The 19,859-nt window shown below is 39.7% G+C and overlaps 2 protein-coding genes and 1 long non-coding RNA gene across 3 annotated transcripts; all 3 read right to left on the bottom strand.

Annotated features, from left to right (window-relative positions):
• Positions 1-1,058: 1,058 nt before the first annotated feature.
• Positions 1,059-1,397, bottom strand: LOC121986730 (heat shock protein 90-1-like; the record flags this gene model as incomplete). The annotated part of the gene is made up of 2 exons (XM_042540674.1): positions 1,059-1,208; positions 1,290-1,397. Coding segments are annotated over 2 exons (258 nt in total), but the record flags the coding sequence as incomplete, so codon positions are not given.
• Positions 1,398-17,202: 15,805 nt separating this feature from the next.
• LOC121987490 lies at positions 17,203-18,497 on the bottom strand. The gene is made up of 3 exons (XM_042541257.1): positions 18,314-18,497; positions 17,835-18,054; positions 17,203-17,640 (listed from the first exon to the last, which is right to left on the bottom strand). The coding sequence occupies exons 1-3, from the start codon at positions 18,317-18,319 to the stop codon at positions 17,555-17,557; spliced, it is 312 nt and encodes a 103-aa protein (XP_042397191.1). The 5' UTR covers positions 18,320-18,497; the 3' UTR covers positions 17,203-17,554.
• Positions 18,498-19,056: 559 nt separating this feature from the next.
• On the bottom strand, positions 19,057-19,527 carry LOC121987489. The gene is made up of 4 exons (XR_006113621.1): positions 19,483-19,527; positions 19,343-19,400; positions 19,175-19,258; positions 19,057-19,094 (listed from the first exon to the last, which is right to left on the bottom strand). It is a non-coding gene; the product is annotated as an uncharacterized LOC121987489 (long non-coding RNA).
• Between the last annotated feature and the right edge of the window lie 332 nt (positions 19,528-19,859).

The raw sequence follows: 19,859 nt of genomic DNA, 5'->3' as shown, positions 1-19,859 counted from the left end.
ATCATAGAGTATATATATATTTTGGTCAACTTCTTCTATGACCACAGTTCTTCTTCCATGTGGTGGATATCTACAAGTTGAGAAGAATGAATAATGCACGCCATGTTATATGAAGCCAGTGTGATAACTTTGACAGACACAACTTAACTTTTCATCAAAAGGAGAACATATTTTGAATTCAAATGAGAGCAATTGTCCGCATACCTTGCCGGAAAAGTGTCAGTGCGACCATCGTAGCTAACTTCAGCATCATAACATGAGAGCATAAATCCTAAATGCCCATGCTGCAAAACAACATTACGAGCTTTAGCAATCCAATGAGGCAAAAAGGGGAAGAATCCATCGACTAAATGAACAATCCATCCGATTTAACTGAAGAGCAAATCAAAGTTACCGACGAGTGTGGAATTTTGACAAACACAGCATGTGCAGAACATATGATAATGATGATACACACAAGGCAGAGTAACAATCTTGAAGATATATGCAGAACTCGAGTCTGTGATACAAAGGAGAATCTAGGTCAACTGAGGTGGCATAAACAAAATTTAGAAAAATTGATAAATAAAATAGAAGAACACAAGAACTAGAGGAAAACAGGGGAAAATGAAGCTGCGGGTTGTAAAGCAAGGAGATCAGCAACATTCGGAACTATTACACTGCTACATGCTTCCTACTGTTAAGAAAAAAAACCCTTTCTTCTCGTCATATCAAGAAAGTCGATAATGGGAGGAAAACAAAACGACAATTTTCTCACCATGGAACTCGAATCAAACCGAGTGAGAGGCGAAAACAAGATCAGAAATAAACCTTAACAAGAAAATAAGAAGAAGAAAGAACAGACGTCACTATATAAGCCATTCCCTACCTCTTGCTCAAGCTCTCCGCCTCTTCTGCCGACAGCTACGCTCCGAACATCACGGGGCTAATGCCGCCTACGGGCTGCCAGGAAAAGTGATCATAAGCGTGAGGAGCCAAAAATTAGGGCATTTCTCGGACTACATTACCTTGAGCGTTCGTCGGGACGGCGGCGCCATCCCGACAAGGTGCGGAGAAGAGAAATTACCAGCTTTGGTCATGCCGATGCCGCTGTTGATGATGGAAAGCGTCTTGTTCGCCTTGTCAGGCACGAGGCGGATGAAGAGCTCCAGCTGGGCGTCCAACTTGCTCTTGTCGGTGAGACCCTCGAACTGGATCTTATCGAGTGCCTGCAGTCACATGATTTGCTTCAGCAACGACAACACGGGAAAAAAACGGGAGCAACAACATGGAAAGCAACGATGTCTCACATCCGAGGCGTTGCTAATTAGCTCGCACAGGAAGATCTCCTTGTTGGAGTAGAAGGTGTTGATGATGAGACTCAGCAACTGGTTGATCTCCGCCTGGAACGCGGAGGTTTAGGTTTAGGTTTAGGTTTAGGGTGAGAGAAGGGGCGCGATATTGGTTTAGGTTTGGAGGGAACTTTGTAAAGTGTTGTAAATTTTGGCTGGTGGAAAAATTAAATTATTATTTTTTGGTTCATTAACACCGGGTTTTAAAAACCGCTGTTAAAATCGGTGTCTATTAACAAAAAAAAGGCGCTCATAGACATCGGCTAAAAACCCGATGTCTATGAGCGAAAATCTGCGCTCATAGACACCGGTTTTTTAAAAAACCGGTGTAAAATACTCAAAGACATCGGTTTTTACTTAAAACTGTTATTGTTCCACCGATGTCTATGAGGGTTTTTCTTGTAGTGCATGCATGTCTAGTGAGTCAAATATGCTCAAGGAAGAAAATGAGAAATTGAAGAATGATGTGATTGAATTAAGAGCATGTTTAGAAAAATTCACAAATGGATCCAAGTATCTAGATATGATCATTAGAGATCAAAGAGCCGTTTACAACAAAGCCGGAATAGGATATAGACCTAAGGAAAAGGAAGTTGCATATATGTCTCTAATCAATGGTACTAGAAATGATGCACTTAGGAACAAAGTTACGAAAAATCTTAAAGAGAAGGTAAAACAAACTTGGGTGCCTAAGAAATATTTGAATGATATTTCCGAATCTAGTGCATGGGTACCAAAGAGTTGTGTGTTTTATGTTTCTTAGGTAGAGGATAAGAAGGATGCAAGTATGTGGATTGTGGATAGCGGTTGCTCAAGACATATGACCGGTGATGTGAGCAAGTTCTCTACAATAAATTATATAAAGAAGGGAATGGTATCATTTGGGAATAGTGGAAAGCTCAAGATTATAGGTAAAGGTACAATTGAGGTATCATCTAAAATTACCATTCATAAAGTCCTATTGGTTAAAAGTATGGGGTTTAATTTGCTTAGTGTTAGCCAATTATGTGATGCCGGATATAATGTGGAGTTTCATCCCGATAAATGTTTAGTTAAGCACAAAAATCTTGAGAATGTTGTGCTAAACGGATTTAGAAAAGCAAATCTTTATTATATTGATCTTTCATATGCTTCTAATCCTCCTATTAAGTGTTTGATATCAAAATAAGAGCAATGATGGTTATGGCATAGAAGACTTGGACATATCAACATGAGAAACATAGCCAAGGTAACCAAGATGGAGCTAGTAAAGGGACTACCAAAGATCAAGTACATCAAGGACAAATTGTGTGATGCATGTCAAGAGGGTAAGCAATCAAGGTCATCACACAAAGGTAAAACTTTAACTAGCACTTCATTGCCATTAGAGTTATTGCATTTGGATCTTTTTTATTGTCATAGAACACCCTCTTTGGTAGGTAACAAATATTGTTTGGTGATAGTAGATGATTATTCTAGATATACTTGGGTTTATATTTTGAAACAAAAGGGGGAAACTTTAGAAACAATTATCGGGTTTATCAAGAGGGTAGAAAATGAAAAGAACCTCAAGATTGATAAAATTCGAAGTAATCATGGTGGAGAGTTTGAAAATTTGAACTTTTCTAAATTTTGTTTGGAAAATGGCTATAAGCATGAATTTTCTTATCCAAGAACACCTCAACAAAATGGTGTAGTGGAGAGAAAAAATAGGGCCTTACAAGAGGCAGCTAGGACCATGCTTAATGCATACTCATTACCTAGCTATTTGTGGGCCGAAGCGGTTAATACCGCATGTTATATTCAAAATCGTGTCTTGATTTACAAGTTTTTAGGTAAAACACCTTTTGAATTATGGAATGGCAAAATCCCTACAATTCACTACTTTAAAGTCTTTGGTTATAAGGTTTATATTCTTAATACTAAAGATGACTTAGGAAAATTTGAGGCCAAGTCCAATGAGGAAATTTTAGTTGGATACTCATCTACTAGTCGAGGATATAGAGTATACAACAAAAGGACTCAAACGATTGAGGAATCATCCAATGTTGAGTTTGATGAATCCACTAGTACTTACCCTAGGAAATCCCCTATTGATAAGGATATAAGTGAACCAAATCAAGACGTTACTCAAGGATTACAAAATCTACATTTAGGGGGTATTGATCAAGGGGGAGGAAGAGATGGTTCGGATGATGAAAGAAACAATGTAAACAATGATCCTCCCAAAGATGATGATTCCATAACCTCGAGGATCTTAAGGCATTATCAAGATCATCCTATTAATCAAGTAGTTGGAGATGTTGCACAAGGGGTAAGGACTAGATCATACTTTAGAGATCATACTAGTCAAATTGCTCTAATATCACAACTTGAACCAAAAACAATTGATGACGCTTTACTTGATACGGATTGGATTCTAGCAATGCAAGAAGAGTTGAATCAATTTGAAAGAAGTGATGTATGGGAGTTGGTTCCAAGACCAAATGATAGTACAATTGTCACAACAAAATGAGTCTTTAGAAACAAGTTGGATGATCAAGGGAGAGTCACTAGGAATAAGGCTAGGTTGGTAGCTAGGGGTTTCAATCAAGTAGAAGGACTTGATTATGATGAAACATATGCTCCGGTAGCACGATTAGAGTCCATTCGGATACTATTAGGATATGCCGCCTATATGAGGTTCAAACTTCATCAAATGGATGTAAAATCGGCTTTTCTAAATGTGTTCATTAAGGAAGAAGTTTATGTAGAGCAACCACCCGGATTTGAGAATATAGATTATTCGAACCATGTTTATAAACTTAAAAAGGCATTATATGGTTTAAAACAAGTTCCCCGGGTTTGGTATGAGAGACTTTCATCTTTTTTAATTTCTAAGGGCTTTAGGAGGGGAACAATTGATCCAACATTATTTTTAAAGTCTAAAGATGGAGACATTTTCGTTGCCCAAGTCTATGTTGATGACATCATTTTTGGCTCAACAAATAATGACCTTCTTCATGATTTTATCAAACACATGGAAAGTGAGTTTGAAATGAGTCTAGTTGGAGAATTGAGTTTCTTTTTGGGATTACAAGTCAAACAAACTAATGAGGGAACTTATGTTTACCAATCCAAATTCGCTAAAGAACTTATCAAGAAATTTGGGTTGGAAAATGCTAAAGGAGCAACTACCCCTATGGGGACAAACACCAAGATAGATAGTGATCAAGAAGGAAAATTAGTGGATCTAAAGCAATATAGGAGCATGATTGGTAGTTTGCTATACCTAAACGCTATTAGACCGGATATATTATTCGTGGTAGGAATGTGTGCAAGATATCAATCATGTGCTAAAGAGTCACATTTAGTAGCGGTAAAAAGAATTTTGAGATACATCAAGAGCACTCTTAATGTGGGGCTTTGGTACCCTAGAACTAGAAATTTTGACTTAATTGGGTATACCGATTCCGATTATGCGGGTTGTAAATTGGATAGAAAGAGTACTAGCGGTGGATGTCAATTTCTTGGACCTTCTCTTGTAAGTTGGAGTAGTCGAAAACAACCTTGTGTGGCATTGTCCACAACCGAGGCCGAGTATGTGGCAATGCACTACAACAAAAACCCTCATAGACATCGGTTTTCCATCGGTGTCTATTTCATTTTCGACCGATGTCTATGAAGCCGATGTAAAAAGTCTGCCAGTTTAGACATCGGGTTAAAACCGGTGTAGTATCACTTAACGACACCGGTCTTCGAATCGGTTATTAACCGGTGTAGTATCACTTAACGACACCGTTTCATCAACGGTGTAAAACCGATGTAATATTGTATGTTAATAACACCAATTTTGGCAACGGTAAATGACTGATGTAATATCAGTTAATAACACCGATTTTGCAGCGGTGGAAAACCGATGTAATATCAATATTTTTTAACAGCACAAATTTGATTTCCGAAACAATGAAAAACTGACAGTAACAAAAAAAATACACAAATATTCACAAATTACACAAATATTCTTCATTCAACAGTATCCATAAAATACACAAATATTCACAAATTACATAAATAATTTTCTTACAACAGTATCCATAAATAATCTTCATGTGGTTTTTTTATGTATTTAAAATACATAAATAATCTACTCAAATGTAATCTCGCATGCATTCAATCCACTCGAACCGCACTTCATCAATTTCAACTTTCGAGTACTTGAGATTTGTAAACTGTAAAAACACATAAATAATATATTAGTAAACCAAGACTAAAAATCATAGTTGAAAAAGTAGTAAGAGCACCAAGTAACAAGATGACTAATTAGACTGCGTAAAAAGAAAAATATTCATCATTTATCTCAACCACATCGTATAGTGATAGATCTATCATTCCTGTGAACTTAATATAATCCAAACCAAAAATTTTAATCTAACTACATAAACAACAATTTAATCCTTCAAATTCAATTCATTAGTAGTCGACCCAAATGGCATAACTGTTTACCACTAAGAGTACATGGAAAGTAAATAAATTCACTTTTAGTTTGCAAATAATAAATTCACTTTTATCACTAAGAGTACATGGAAAGTAAATAAATTCCTCAGCAGCAATAAAGATGAGTAACATCAATTCATTTATATGATTTCCAATGAGATATATATATGCACCTTAGATGATAATTTATGTTTTAGAAGTGAAGCAACATAGCATAAAACAACAATAGTCAATAACCACACCTCATCGCCAATGTCATTCATGTAAAGATTCAGCCATAGCAAGGACTTAGTTTTCTTAACAAACTCAGCGATGCTAAAGGCGCCTTTGGGACCAATCTCATTGTTGCCAATATCTAGAAGTGTTATTTTTCCTAAACAAGAAGAAATATAGTTTTACATAATTGTTGAGAAGTAGTACAATCAATAAATACTGGAAAGCCAACAAATCTGATGAAGAAATTAAATCTGCAAGAAAGAACTGTATGGATAGAAAATCTAAGTGTGTGTAAGTCTTATTAGCTTGAGATGTATAGATCGAATTGCCTTATTCTCAACTAGTGCTCTAGCAAGACTTACAAAACCCTATAAAATTTCACATGGAAATAAGGTGTAAGGAGTAAGGACACCAGAAACAAAGTGTAAAAGATCTAGGAATTTCATAAAAAACATGAAAGATTGCCCAAGAATAAGGTCATACAGAATATTCAATCATATTATTGTTAAGTTCCAGTACACGTAAAGTTTGATTTTCTGTCAGCATATCTGCAATAACCCTTGCACCCTACATAACATATTTAGCATTGAGACTACCAGAATCAAGAATCATTTATTCCTCAAGAAACAAACAACCGGAACTTGCAACAAGTAAAATTAAACAACCTCATCTCCAATACTTGAACTGTTTATGTAACACTCGAAAATTCTCAAAATTATTTTAGAAATATTCTATGATTTTTTTAGAATTTTAGGATATTTTAATGGAATTTTTAGAGTAGCGGAAGTAGTAAAAATAAATAGAATCGTAGAATAGCCTACGCGGGAATTGAACCCGAGACCTATTGGGTCCTATGACTTAAGGTGAACTCTAGTAACCAGGAGAACCCAGCAGGGCCGTGCTGAAAGGAAAGGGAAACAATTTTATTTAAGTTAGAGTTGGGTGAATTAATTCCTTATTATAAATAGGGAATTAAGTGAGGAGTTTTATTTTTATCGTGACTTACCTCTTCTCCTCACCCTAATCCCGCCGAACCTCCCTTCTCCCTCATCTCTCGGCGCCAACCACAAGGAAGACTAGGGTTCCGTTCCAAGGGTTCCAAGAGCACCTTCCGGCGATAACTTCGGTACGAGGACACTCTCCACTACAAGAGGAACACGTAGACGCAAGGAGATCGCCGAAGGGATCTTCTCCACCGAAAATCTAGCGATCAGATGGTAAGGAAATCTAGCGCAGGATGTAAGAAACCCCTCACCTGCAGTATAAGTAGCTTTCGTATGATTTCATGTTTTAGTTTAGTAGTATATGGATTTTTGGGCACATAGGGTGAGCAATAGCGCACACCAAGTGCTTGATAGTAGGTGCAGCTCATTTAAAATGCAACTTAGGCATTGTAATAGCTCAGTAAATGCAATAGAAGTATTTTTATAGCATGTCCAGTTTTATTACAGTTTTTGTGGGACTACGGTCCAATGGGTGGGCTCCCTCAGTCGCCTCTAGGTTCAGATAACCTAGCTCTAGGTTCAGATAACCTAGAAATAGCAATATAAGAAGAACTCAGCTATAATCAGTATTTTATTTTAGCAGTGGCACTGTACTGGATTAGATATCCATTGGGTTGGGCTCCCACAGTCGTCCCTAGGTTCAGATAACCTAGTTACCTTACTAAATTCGGGACTTGCAAACCCGGGTTTAGTAGGGATGCGCGCATAGCACGTACAGATGTTGGGCCCCTCAGCAGTATGATTATGTATTTCTATCTATCTATGATAAATAATTTTCAAAACTCACAAATCAGTTGTGTATATAGTTTCAACTCAGTTCTAGCTTAGTCTTAGTTTTAGCTCAGTTCATGCTTCAGCTTAGTTCATCATTGATACATGTGATAGTTCTATGATCAGTTTTTGGTTTCCATGTGTATGATACCATGCCATGCTCTCATCTGTTCAGCGTATCTTTCAAATAGCATGTTTTCAAATCATAAATTGCATCGTATGCATGTTTTGTGAGGTAGATGGTTTCTTACTAAGCTCTCAAGCTTACATATACTCTTTTCCTTATACTGTAGATAAAGGTAAAGGAAAGATGGACTAGTGGAGGCTGGAGGTCAATGCAAGGAAGATGTGTGTGGAAGGAACCTGGAATGAAGATCTTGGAGAAATTAGCAAACTAAGACTTTAGATTTTACATAATGTTATTTCCGCATTTCTAGTTATTTTAATGCCTTGAATCATGAAAGACTTGTTTAGATTGTTAGTACTTATGCTCATAATCCTAGTTATGTGTTATTAGTATGTTCCCAGCTATTGTAGAACTCTTGTAGGTGAGTTTGGCATGAAACAGTGCTGAAATCAGACTTCTGATACGAAATCAGAAACCCCAATCGATCAGTGGATCGATTGGGGGCTCTCAATCGATCAGTGGATCGATTGGGAGCCTGGTTCCGCGAACAGTAAGGTCCTTGATCGATCAGCCGATCGATCCAGTCGCATTCTGTCGCGAACAGAGAGTTTGGGGATCGATCGTTCGATCGATCGGGGAAATCGTTCCCGCGAACAGAGAGCCCTGGAATCGATCAATGAATCGATTGGCCAGTCTGGATCGATCAGCCGATTGATCCAGAATATTAACCCGAGCACAGTAGCCATCCGAATCGATCCATGGATTGATCCAACAGCTTGCAATCGATTTCGTTGAGTCTGAATCGATTGGGAAGCTGGGTTTCGACCAGGAAACCCTGTAACTCAGCTCCTTGACCATAGGGGATGCAGGATATGCCATGTATACCTTAGATTGCATCTCTTAGCACATGTAGAATAAAGAAATGGTATTAGTTTAGCAAAGGTTTAATTTGGTACAGTTTTCCGCACATAGACTTAGTGATGGTCATGGATATAGTGTAGCACAGTATAATGTGACGGTCCGGCCTTACAGCTTAGCCAGTAGAAGGCGGGTCGTTACAGAGTGGTATCAGAGCAGAAAGTTCCATACTTCCTACACACACATCAACATTGAACCTGCAGCTTCCAAGTAAGAATACCTCTCACTTTGCTATGTTTATTGTTTTCATATTTGTAGATAACTAGAGTATGCTTATCTGTGATAGTAACTAACATGATAGTATTAGCTATGTAAACATGATGCTTTAGTTATGTACGTCCTTTGTTCCTTTAGAAATGGCACGAGGGCCTTGACTAGAAGGGCACCACTCTTGAACCGCGACATGAGGCGGCGGTGCCTCCCAACCTTCTGAGTAGTGGCTCGATTCTGAGCGGCTAGCGAGCGACAGGAGATAGCCACCTTAAAGGCTAACCAACATAATACTCCCGTCACCGGAACCAAACATAGCAACCCAGTGGTTATAGAGGTTCCACCATCCAACCTATAGCACGGTGGCCCAGAGGCAAAGAGAGAAGCCTATCTGATCCAGTGGCAGAGAGTCAAGCCCGAGAACTTCTCAGGCACCAGTGAACCATGGGATGCTCAAGCCTGGTTCAAAACACTGGAGAGTACGATGGAGCTTTTGGACTGGCCAGAGCATGAAAAAATGAAGTGCGCCTCCTTCTGCTTGACAGGAGATGCACGTATGTGGTGGGAGAGAATTAGAGCGAAGCGACCAGTGAACCAGATGACATGGGCTGACTTAGAGAAAGAATTCTTCGAGGAGTTCTTTCACATGCGGGTCACAAACCATCACTACGATGAGTTCACTGAGTTTCGTCAGGGCAACCTATCAGTTGAGGAAGTCGTGAAGAAGTTCAATAGACTGGCTCGTCTATGCCCCGAACTAGTCAGCACAGAAAAAGAACGAGTCCGGTTGATGCTCAAGATGCTGAGGCCGGAAATAGCAATGAACGTGGCTGGCGGCGTCCATAGGCTGCAAACCACCGAAGAACTAGTCAGCAGTGCTCTGACCACCGAGCATTACCAGAACCATATCAAGCAGCAGAAGCAAGTCCTCTTAGAGTCCAAAGGGTAAGGAGGCTCAGGTACTCAGAAACAATAGGGCCACAACTCTAATTGGAAAGGGAACTCCAGCAACAAGCGCAAACCAGGAAGTTACCCAAAGGGAGGACCAGCCAGCAAACAGCCTAGTTATCCCAAATGTGCTACTTGTGGGAAATTTCACCCAGGAGTTTGTCGCAAGGGCACACGAGGATGCTTTGAATGTGGACAAGAAGGGCATATGGCTAAGCAATGCCCGAACAAGACAAGTCTTCCTCAACCACAACCGATACAGTATGGAGGCCAGCCAGCACAGCTACATCAGATGCAGGCTGTTTTAGATGGTCCACATATCAGCCAGGGCAGACTAGAAGCCCCTCCAGCTATGACGAATGCAAGGATTTACTCCTTAACCAGAGAGGACGTAGCGAATGCCTCGACAGTTGTTACAGGTCAGATTAGTATTTTACAGCAAAGTACAACTGTCTTATTCGATACTGGGGCAACCCATTCTTATATATCCAGGACATTTTCTGAAAAGTTAGCAGTACCCCAGAGGTATTCAGTGGTCAGTTTTTGACAACACTACCTTTAGGAGAAATTATGGCATCCACGCACTGGCTCAGAGCGGTGCCAGTCATTATAGCAGACAGAGAACTCTTTTGTGATCTGATAGTGCTAGATATGACTGATTATGATGTCATCCTTGGAATGGACTTCCTGATCAGATACGGTGCCTCTATAGAGTGTCGTAAACAGAAAATCATATTCCAGCATGAAGCAGAAGGGCAATTCGAGTATAGAGCTAGTCATTATAGCAGACAGAGAACTCTTTTGTGATCTGATAGTGCTAGATATGACTGATTATGATGTCATCCTTGGAATGGACTTCCTGATCAGATACGGTGCCTCTATAGAGTGTCGTAAACAGAAAGTCGTATTCCAGCATGAAGCAGAAGGGCAATTCGAGTACATCGGAGAACCAAAGAGAAAAGCGAAGAAATTTCTCTCAGCTTTGAAGGCACAGAAATTGTTAGATTCAGGATGTACGGGATTTTTAGCGCATGTAGTCAATGCCAGTCAGGACAAGGACCAACAGCTAGCAGAAGTCTGAGTTGTGTGTGATTACCCAGCAGTCTTTCCTGAAGAGTTACCAAGCCTAGCACCAGACAGGGAGATTGAATTTGAGATAGAACTCATTCCCGGTACAAATCTTATCTCCAAAGCACCTTATCGCATGACCCCAGCAGAACTGAAGGAACTTTAGGAGCAATTACAGGAGCTGCTTGACAAAGGTTTCATACGCCCTAGTCACTCACCATGGGGAGCGCCTGTATTGTTCGTGAAGAAGAAGGACGGGAGCATGCGCCTGTGCATAGACTACCGGGCACTGAACTAAGTCACCATCAAGAACAGGTATCCTCTTCCCAGAATAGATGACCTGTTTGATCAGCTAAAGGGAGCAGCAGTGTTCTCTAAGATAGACCTCAGATCAGGTTATCATCAGGTGAAAGTTAAAGAAGGGGATATACCCAAGACAGCATTCAGGACTAGATACGGACACTACGAGTTCGTAGTCATGCCCTTTGGCGTGACAAATGCTCCAGCTACTTTCATGGATCTCATGAACAGGGTATTCAGGGAATACTTAGATATGTTCGTTATCGTGTTCATCGATGACATTCTTATCTATTCAGGAACTCAGGGAGAACACGCAGAGCACCTGAGAATAGTATTGTAGACCCTTCAGTAGAACCAGCTGTACGCCAAGTTCACGAAATATGAATTTTGGTTAGATCAGGTGTCCTTCCTGGGTCACATCATCTCAAAGTATGGTATCATGGTAGACCCTAGTAAGATAGAAGCTGTGAGTAATTGGAAAAGACCCAAGAATGCCAGTGAAATCAGAAGCTTTTTGGGACTAGTAGGTTATTACAGAAAGTTTGTAGAGGACTTCTCCAGAATAGCCTCCCCACTGACAGCTCTCACTAGGAAGAACAAAAAATTTCAGTGGACAGAGGACTGTGAGAACAGCTTCAGCGAGTTAAAAAGGAGATTGACCAGTGCTCCCATTTTGACTCTACCAGAAAACACAGACAGCTTTGATATTTACAGTGACGCCTCTAAATTGGGACTAGGAGCAGTACTGATGCAACATGGCAAGGTGATCGCCTATGCCTCCAGACAACTCAAGGAATATGAGAAGAATTACCCTACTCATGACCTTGAGCTTGCAGCAGTAGTGTTCGCTCTCAAAATTTGGAGACATTACTTGTATGGAGCTCAGTGCAGAGTGTATACAGATCATCAGAGTCTGAAGTACTTCTTCAATCAGAAAGATCTGAATATGCGACAGCGCATATGGCTAGAGCTGGTCAAAGACTACGACATAGACATCCTCTATCACCCAGGAAAAGTCAATAAGGTAGCAGACGCACTTAGCAGGAAGTCCGATGCTACCTTACTATCCCTAGCAGTCATGTCACCGCCCCTACAGAAAGAGATCACAGATTTCGGTCTCGAACTTATAGTGGAACAGCTCTCTCCTATGACATTAGCATCTACCCTGCTTGGTGACATTCAGACAGCTCAGGAGCAGGATCCTGAAATTCAGAAAATCAAGCAAAGGTTAGCAGAATCAGAAAGTAGAGAATTCAGAGTGTCCGATAGTGGGGTATTATACTTTGGTGACAGACTCTGTGTTCCAGATCAGGAGGAACTAAAGAGGAATATTTTAGATGAGGCTCACAGGACTCCTTATGCGATGCATCCAGGTTCCACCAAGATGTACCAAGATCTAAAGAAACGTTTTTGGTGGCCCGGGATGAAAAGAGACATCGCTAGATATGTTAGCACCTGTCTGACCTGTCAGAGGGTCAAGGCAGAACACCAGAAACCAGGAGGAGTTCTGCAGCCTATTCAGATCCCAGAAAGGAAGTGGGAAGACATTTCTATGAATTTTATAGTGGGACTACCCAGAACCACGAATGGTTTTGATACCATCTGGGTAATAGTCGACAGATTGACTAAATCAACCCACTTCTTAGCTATCAGGATATCCTACTCCATGGAACAGCTAGCTCAGTTGTATCTCAAGGAGATCGTCAGACTACATGGAGTCCCACGGACCATTATTTCAGATAGGGACAGTAGATTCACATCACACTTCTGGGAGTGTGTACAGTCAGCATTGGGCACTAAGTTGAAATTTACCACAGCTTTCCATCCTCAGACAGATGGTCAGACGGAGCGAGTAAATCAGGTACTCGAAGATATGCTCCGCGCATGTGCCCTAGACTTCAAAGGAAGTTGGTGTAAATATCTGAGTTTAGCAGAATTTGCATACAACAACAGCTATCAGGCCACTATCGGTATGACACCTTACAAGGCTCTCTATGGGCGGAGGTGTAGATCCCCAATCTGCTGGTATGAAAGTGGTGAACAGAAGGAACTAGAACTTCAGACAGATCTAGTGGCAGATACCACGGCAACTATACAGCAGATCCGCCAGAGGATAGAGATAGCTCAGAGCCGCCAGAAAAGCTATGCTGATACCCGGCGCAGACCATTAGAGTTTTCAGTTGGGGATTCAGTGTTCCTCAGAGTAGCTCCCATGAAGGGAGTAATGCGTTTTGGGAAGAAGGGCAAATTAAGTCCCAGATATGTGGGACCATACCTCATCACTAGAAAAGTTGGCAAGGTAGCATATGAGCTAGAGCTACCACAGGAGATGTCAGCCATCCATAATGTATTTCATGTCTCTATGCTGAAGAAGCATATCCCAGATGCCACCCAGGTGATTGAGCCCCAGATGGTACCAGTCCGCGAAGACCTCAGCTATGATAGTCCTATTCAGATAATAGACCGAGCAGTTAAGAAATTGCGGAACAAGGAGGTACCATTAGTAAAAGTCATTTGGCAAGATTACACCACAGAAGAGGCAACATGGGAGACATAAGCTAGTATGAGACAGAAGTACCCAGAGTTATTCTAAGTTTGAGGATGAACTTTTTATAAGGTATGGGGGATTGTAATGCCTGGAAATTTTCAAAATTATTTTAGAAATATTCTAAGATTTTTCTAGAATTTTAGGATATTTTTATGGAATTTTTAGAGTAGCGGAAGTAGCAAAAATAAATAGAATCGTAGAATAGCCTACGCGGGAATTGAACCCGAGACCTATTGGGTCCTATGACTTAAGGTGAACTCTAGTAACCAGGAGAACCCAGCAGAGCTGTGCTGAAAGGAAAGGAAACTAATTTTATTTAAGTTAGAGTTGGGTGAATTAATTCCTTATTATAAATAGGGAATTAAGTGAGGAGTTTTATTTTTATCGTGACTTACCTCTTCTCCTCACCCTAATCCCGCCGAACCTCCCTTCTCCCTCATCTCTCGGCGCCAACCACAAGGAAGACTAGGGTTCCATTCCAAGGGTTCCAAGAGCACCTTCCGGCGATAACTCCGGTACGAGGACGCTCTCCACTACAAGAGGAACACGTAGACGCAAGGAGATCGCCGAAGGGATCTTCTCCACCGGAAATATAGCGATCAGATCGTAAGGAAATCTAGCGCAGGATGTAAGAAACCCCTCACCTACAGTATAAGTAGCTTTCGTATGATTTCATGTTTTAGTTTAGTAGTATATGGATTTTTGGGCACATAGGGTGAGCAATAGCGCACACCAAGTGCTTGATAGTAGGTGCAGCTCATTTAAAATGCAACTTAGGCATTGTAATAGCTCAGTAAATGCAATAGAAGCACTTTTATAGCATGTCCAGTTTTATTACAGTTTTTGTGGGACTACGGTCCAATGGGTGGGCTCCCTCAGTCGCCTCTAGGTTCAGATAACCTAGCTCTAGGTTCAGATAACCTAGAAATAGCAATATAAGAAGAACTCAGCTATAATCAGTATTTTATTTTAGCAGTGGCACTGTACTGGATTAGATATTCATTGGGTTGGGCTCCCACAGTCGTCCCTAGGTTCAGATAACCTAGTAACCCTACTAAATTCGGGACTTGCAAACCCGGGTTTAGTAAGGGATGCGCGCATAGCACGTACAGATGTCGGGCCCCTCAGCAGTATGATTATGTATTTTTATCTATCTATGATAAATAGTTTTCAAAACTCACAAATCAGTTGTGTATACAGTTTCAACTCAGTTCTAGCTTAGTCTTAGTTTTAGCTCAGTTCATGCTTCAGCTTAGTTCATCATTGATACATGTGATAGTTCTATGATTAGTTTTTGGTTTCCATGTGTATGATACCATGCCATGCTCTCATCTGTTCAGCGTATCTTTCAAATAGCATGTTTTCAAATCATAAATTGCATCGTATGCATGTTTTGTGAGGTAGATGGTTTCTTACTAAGCTCTCAAGCTTACAGATACTCTTTTCCTTATACTGCAAATATAGGTAAAGGAAAGATGGACTAGTGGAGGCTGGAGGTCAATGCAAGGAAGATGTGTGTGGAAGGAACCTGGAATGAAGATCTTGGAGAAATTAGCAAACTAAGACTTTAGATTTTACATAATGTTATTTCCGCATTTCTAGTTATTTTAATGCCTTGAATCATGAAAGACTTGTTTAGATTGTTAGTACTTATGCTCATAATCCTAGTTATGTGTTATTAGTATGTTCCCAGCTATTGTAGAACTCTTGTAGGTGAGTTTGGCATGAAACAGTACTGAAATCAGACTTCTGATACGAAATCAGAAACCCCAATCGATCAGTGGATCGATTGGGGGCCCTCAATCGATCAGTGGATCGATTGGGGGCCCTCAATCGATCAGTGGATCGATTGGGAGCCTGGTTCCGTGAACAGTAAGGTCCTGGATCGATCAGCCGATCGATCCAGTCGCATTCTATCGCGAACAAAGAGTTTGGGGATCGATCGATTGATCGATCGAGAAAATCGTTCCCGCGAACAGAGAGCCCTGGAATCGATCAATGGATCGATTGGCCAGTCTGGATCGATCAGCCGATTGATCTAGAATATTAACCCGAGCACAATAGCCATCCTAATCGATCCATGGATTGATCCAACAGCTTGCAATCGATTGAGTTGAGTCTGAATCCATTGGGAAGCTGGGTTTCGACCAGGAAACCCTGTAACTCAGCTCCTTGACCATAGGGGATGTAGGATATGCCATGTATACCTTAGATTGCATCCCTTAGCACATGTAGAATAAAGAAATGGTATTAGTTTAGCAAAGGTTTAATTTGGTACAATTTTCCGCACATAGACTTAGTGATGGTCATGGATATAGTGTAGCACAGAATATTGTGACGGTCTGGCCTTACAGCCTAGTTAGTAGAAGGCGGGTCGTTACAGTTTAGCTGAAGTTTTTGAATACATCCATTCACCTTCAAAATATCTGAAAGACACTGCATAGGAAATTTCCACAATCTCAACATCTAATGAAAAGAAATAGGAATAATGTAAAGTAAAATAACATGTCCAAAAACTTCTTGATCATTGAGAAAAATTATTAAGAAATAAACACATAAAGAAAACAAAATCAATACCCAAAAAATGTTAAATTACTCATTTTGACAAAAGTTATAAAAACAAAAAATATGCTGGTAATAGATGACAAAGAAGAAATAAATGTTACTTGAAAAATATAATTCTCTTAATCTTAACAAAGTGACTAATACTAAAGTGATAATTCTGGGACAGTGAGATTCAATAATAAACAATATAGCCATGCATTGAATTTCATGAGTATTAAAGAACTAGCAATTTGTATCCTATCCTGATTCAAATTCGCCAAAAGAAATAAGAAACTGAATATCGAAATTCTGTGCCTTAGTCCAACACCTAAACTGGTAAACAAATCCAAAAAAAATAAACAAGGTAACTTGATGCAAATTTCATAAGAAATGGAAACTAAATTACAATCATCTTTTCGTGCTAAATTACAATTTTATTTGCTATGCGTTAATACCAAACAATTTTAAGGAATCACTGAGTGTAGATAATTGGCTGAAGAACCAGTTACCATAAATATATTTGATCCACTGCTAGTTCAAGCGCTTTCAAAAACCATGAATGCATTCCTGGAACATGAAAGTTACATTTGGAAGGGGGGGGGGAAGAGAAAGTAAAATATACATCTGAACATTTAAACTGTAGGACATTGTTTAAATTTGTTGGTACCAAGATCTTTGCGGCGGCTAGCACTCGGGCATATTGACAAGCAAGGTTCTGTGAGGGCTTTGTCACTGGCTGCCAGTGGAGGAAGAAGCCCAAAGTTGAACTGCAAAAAGAATGTGATCAGAATTAGTATTCTAATTTGCTTTCCTTTCCCCAAAAACAAAAGGGAAAACTGTGGGCATGTGAAAGAGTCTTGATTATCTCACAGAAACTGCAGTTTTAAGCATGGTATTCGTCTGAAGAACACCATCAAGTGCCTTTAGGCCAACTGCTGTAATCCCATTGCCAGAAAAATCAACTTCCTCTGCTGCCTGAGACTTGGAAAAAAACTAATGAGATGCTAAACGACACTAAAAAAGTTATGCTTAAATGTCTTGCTTTAGTAATGGCATACCTTTAAGAGTCTGGTTCAGTAATAGTTTACAAGTAGGAACAAGAAAAAAAGTAAGGTTATGGAAAAGGAAGGAAAAGAACTAACCTATTGTAACCAAGGCTTTCAGCAAGAAAAAACAGACCATCATCACCAAAGTTACGACCTAATAGAATCATGAATTTGTTAAATATCTACAAGTATTCCATTACCTTGGTAAAGTAAATGTAAGTTTAATCCCCTGAAAAAGTTATCTCAGCATATTCATTACCAGATATTAGATTTAGAAATAATCAGTTATAGAGTGAACAACTGTAATCACTTGCTGTAGATACATTCTAACAAGTTTAGTGTGCTAACCTGACAAGTCAACACTTCTGAATGTTCTAAGTTCATTGGAAAACTCATTTAGTTTTTGCCTAGACTCTTTTTCAAGTTTTGCAGCACCACCTGATAGCAGGTTAGTCCCAGGAGAAAAGGACCACTTAAGTCCAGATGACGGAGCTTTTTTAATCTCAGATGTTAAGCCCTTTGGTTTTGGCATGATTAGTTTTCCAGCCACCTTCCATAAAACTGTGTGCTGAAGGAGTAAATTAGCTTTACCATCTGAATAACTAAAGCATGATGAAGCAAAATGGAGTTTAGCAAAGCTATATTCTTTTAGCATTATTACCAAGACAGTCAAATTTTGGCATCACAGAGTAAGCATTCATATACATCTGACTTGAAGATGAACCAAGAGGCTAGCATGAATAACAAAGGATGTCAAAAGACTAGCAATGACAACAAAGGCTTGTAGAGAAACCCAACAGATTTGTCTTTGTAAAGAGCATCTCTACCTGCATGGATGTTGTATGTCATGAATAGCATGGCCATTTGCAAAACTCAAACTTTTGTCCAGATATGGAACTTCTTCAAGCTTGACAAATACAACCCGGTATTCAGGAATGGTAGCTGTATAAGGAGTAGATGCACCTGTCTCATTTTCATCCTGAAGTAACTTATCCAACTCCGGCCAAAGAAGCGCCCTCCTGAAAGTACAGTTGATATTTCATATTCCACAAAGGAGTAATGAGATAATGATGGGCAAAAGAGAAAAAAAATAGAAAACTAAAAAATAGCAGTAGACGACATTGAAATTTGGATGGCATGCATAAAAGTTTGTTGATACTACATACCATGCAGAGAAGTCATCCTCAATACCCTGATCATCATCTCCCAACCCCACTTGGACAATGTGCTTGGTGCCTATGCAGAGGAAAAAAAGTATAGAAGAATATCCAAGTACGAATGATGCTTAAATTCATTAAACACATCTATAAACTTGCACATGACTACTACATTACAGTTGTATGTATGAAACTCACAGATAACATAACTACTCAATTGTTTCTTAGTAACTCCTCATACCATGTTGACTTTACAAGTTTTTAGAGTAACAATTAGTCTACAAAACAAGTTAAATTCTCTAGAAAAATGAAATGCATGAACTTTGAGCTTGCAACTGAAGATAGGATTTAAAATCAGCTTTAGGAGCATATGTGACTTAGTCAAATCACAAACTAAATAAATCAACTATATACCTTGTTCATGAAGCAGTTCATCGACCACCACAGCAACCTTTGCAAGGACACAATACACAAATATATCAGCCAAGCAATTCCCACAAAAAGAATACTGACAATTTCATCATGCCAAACCTTATTAAAATGTTCATATTGCTGATTGCCCAAACTAAACACACCAAATTGAAGATTTTCCAACCAGGTTCCTCTCTCTTTCCCCTATAAAAACTAATAATCAGCAATCAATCAAGGCAAAAGGATTATTGGTAGAATAGATTAACTAAATGTGCATGTTTCCAGAACCTCTGTAAACCATTTGTAGAACCGGGCAGCATTATCAGTAGGCTCGCCATCTCCATACCTAAAGAAAACAAAGGGATCAACTCGAACTTTGAGGAAACTGATCGTTTATAAAAACAAAAAATTCCTGGCTTTCAACTTACGTAGCCAAGAAGAACAAAGCCAAGCTCTCCTTTTTCAGGTTCTCCTTGTACTCATCATCCTCAGTAGCATATTCGTCCTATAATTGAGGAAACTAACTACAGATCAGTCAATTAATCAGTAGTATTTCCAATTATCTGAAACAGAAGGAAGATAATCTTACGATATCCATGACTTTAAATTTGGCATTAGGGTACCGTGCTTTTGCCTCCTCAGCCAGAGCCTAGAAGGGGGGAAAATCTAAGTTCATGGGAGAAAAATTCAAAAAATGAACTACTCGGATAAAAACCCTAACCTTTGCGAACCCCTCAGCCGTCCTGGTCTGCGTCCCGAAGAAGACAGTGACCTTCTTCTTCCCTTGGTCCTCCTCTGTATCCAT

This window comes from Zingiber officinale, chromosome 5B (assembly GCF_018446385.1).
Source record: "Zingiber officinale cultivar Zhangliang chromosome 5B, Zo_v1.1, whole genome shotgun sequence".
Taxonomy (NCBI): Eukaryota; Viridiplantae; Streptophyta; class Magnoliopsida; order Zingiberales; family Zingiberaceae; genus Zingiber; species Zingiber officinale.
The sequence above is the reverse complement of the archived record's forward strand: the minus strand, read 5'-3'. Positions and strand labels throughout refer to the sequence as shown.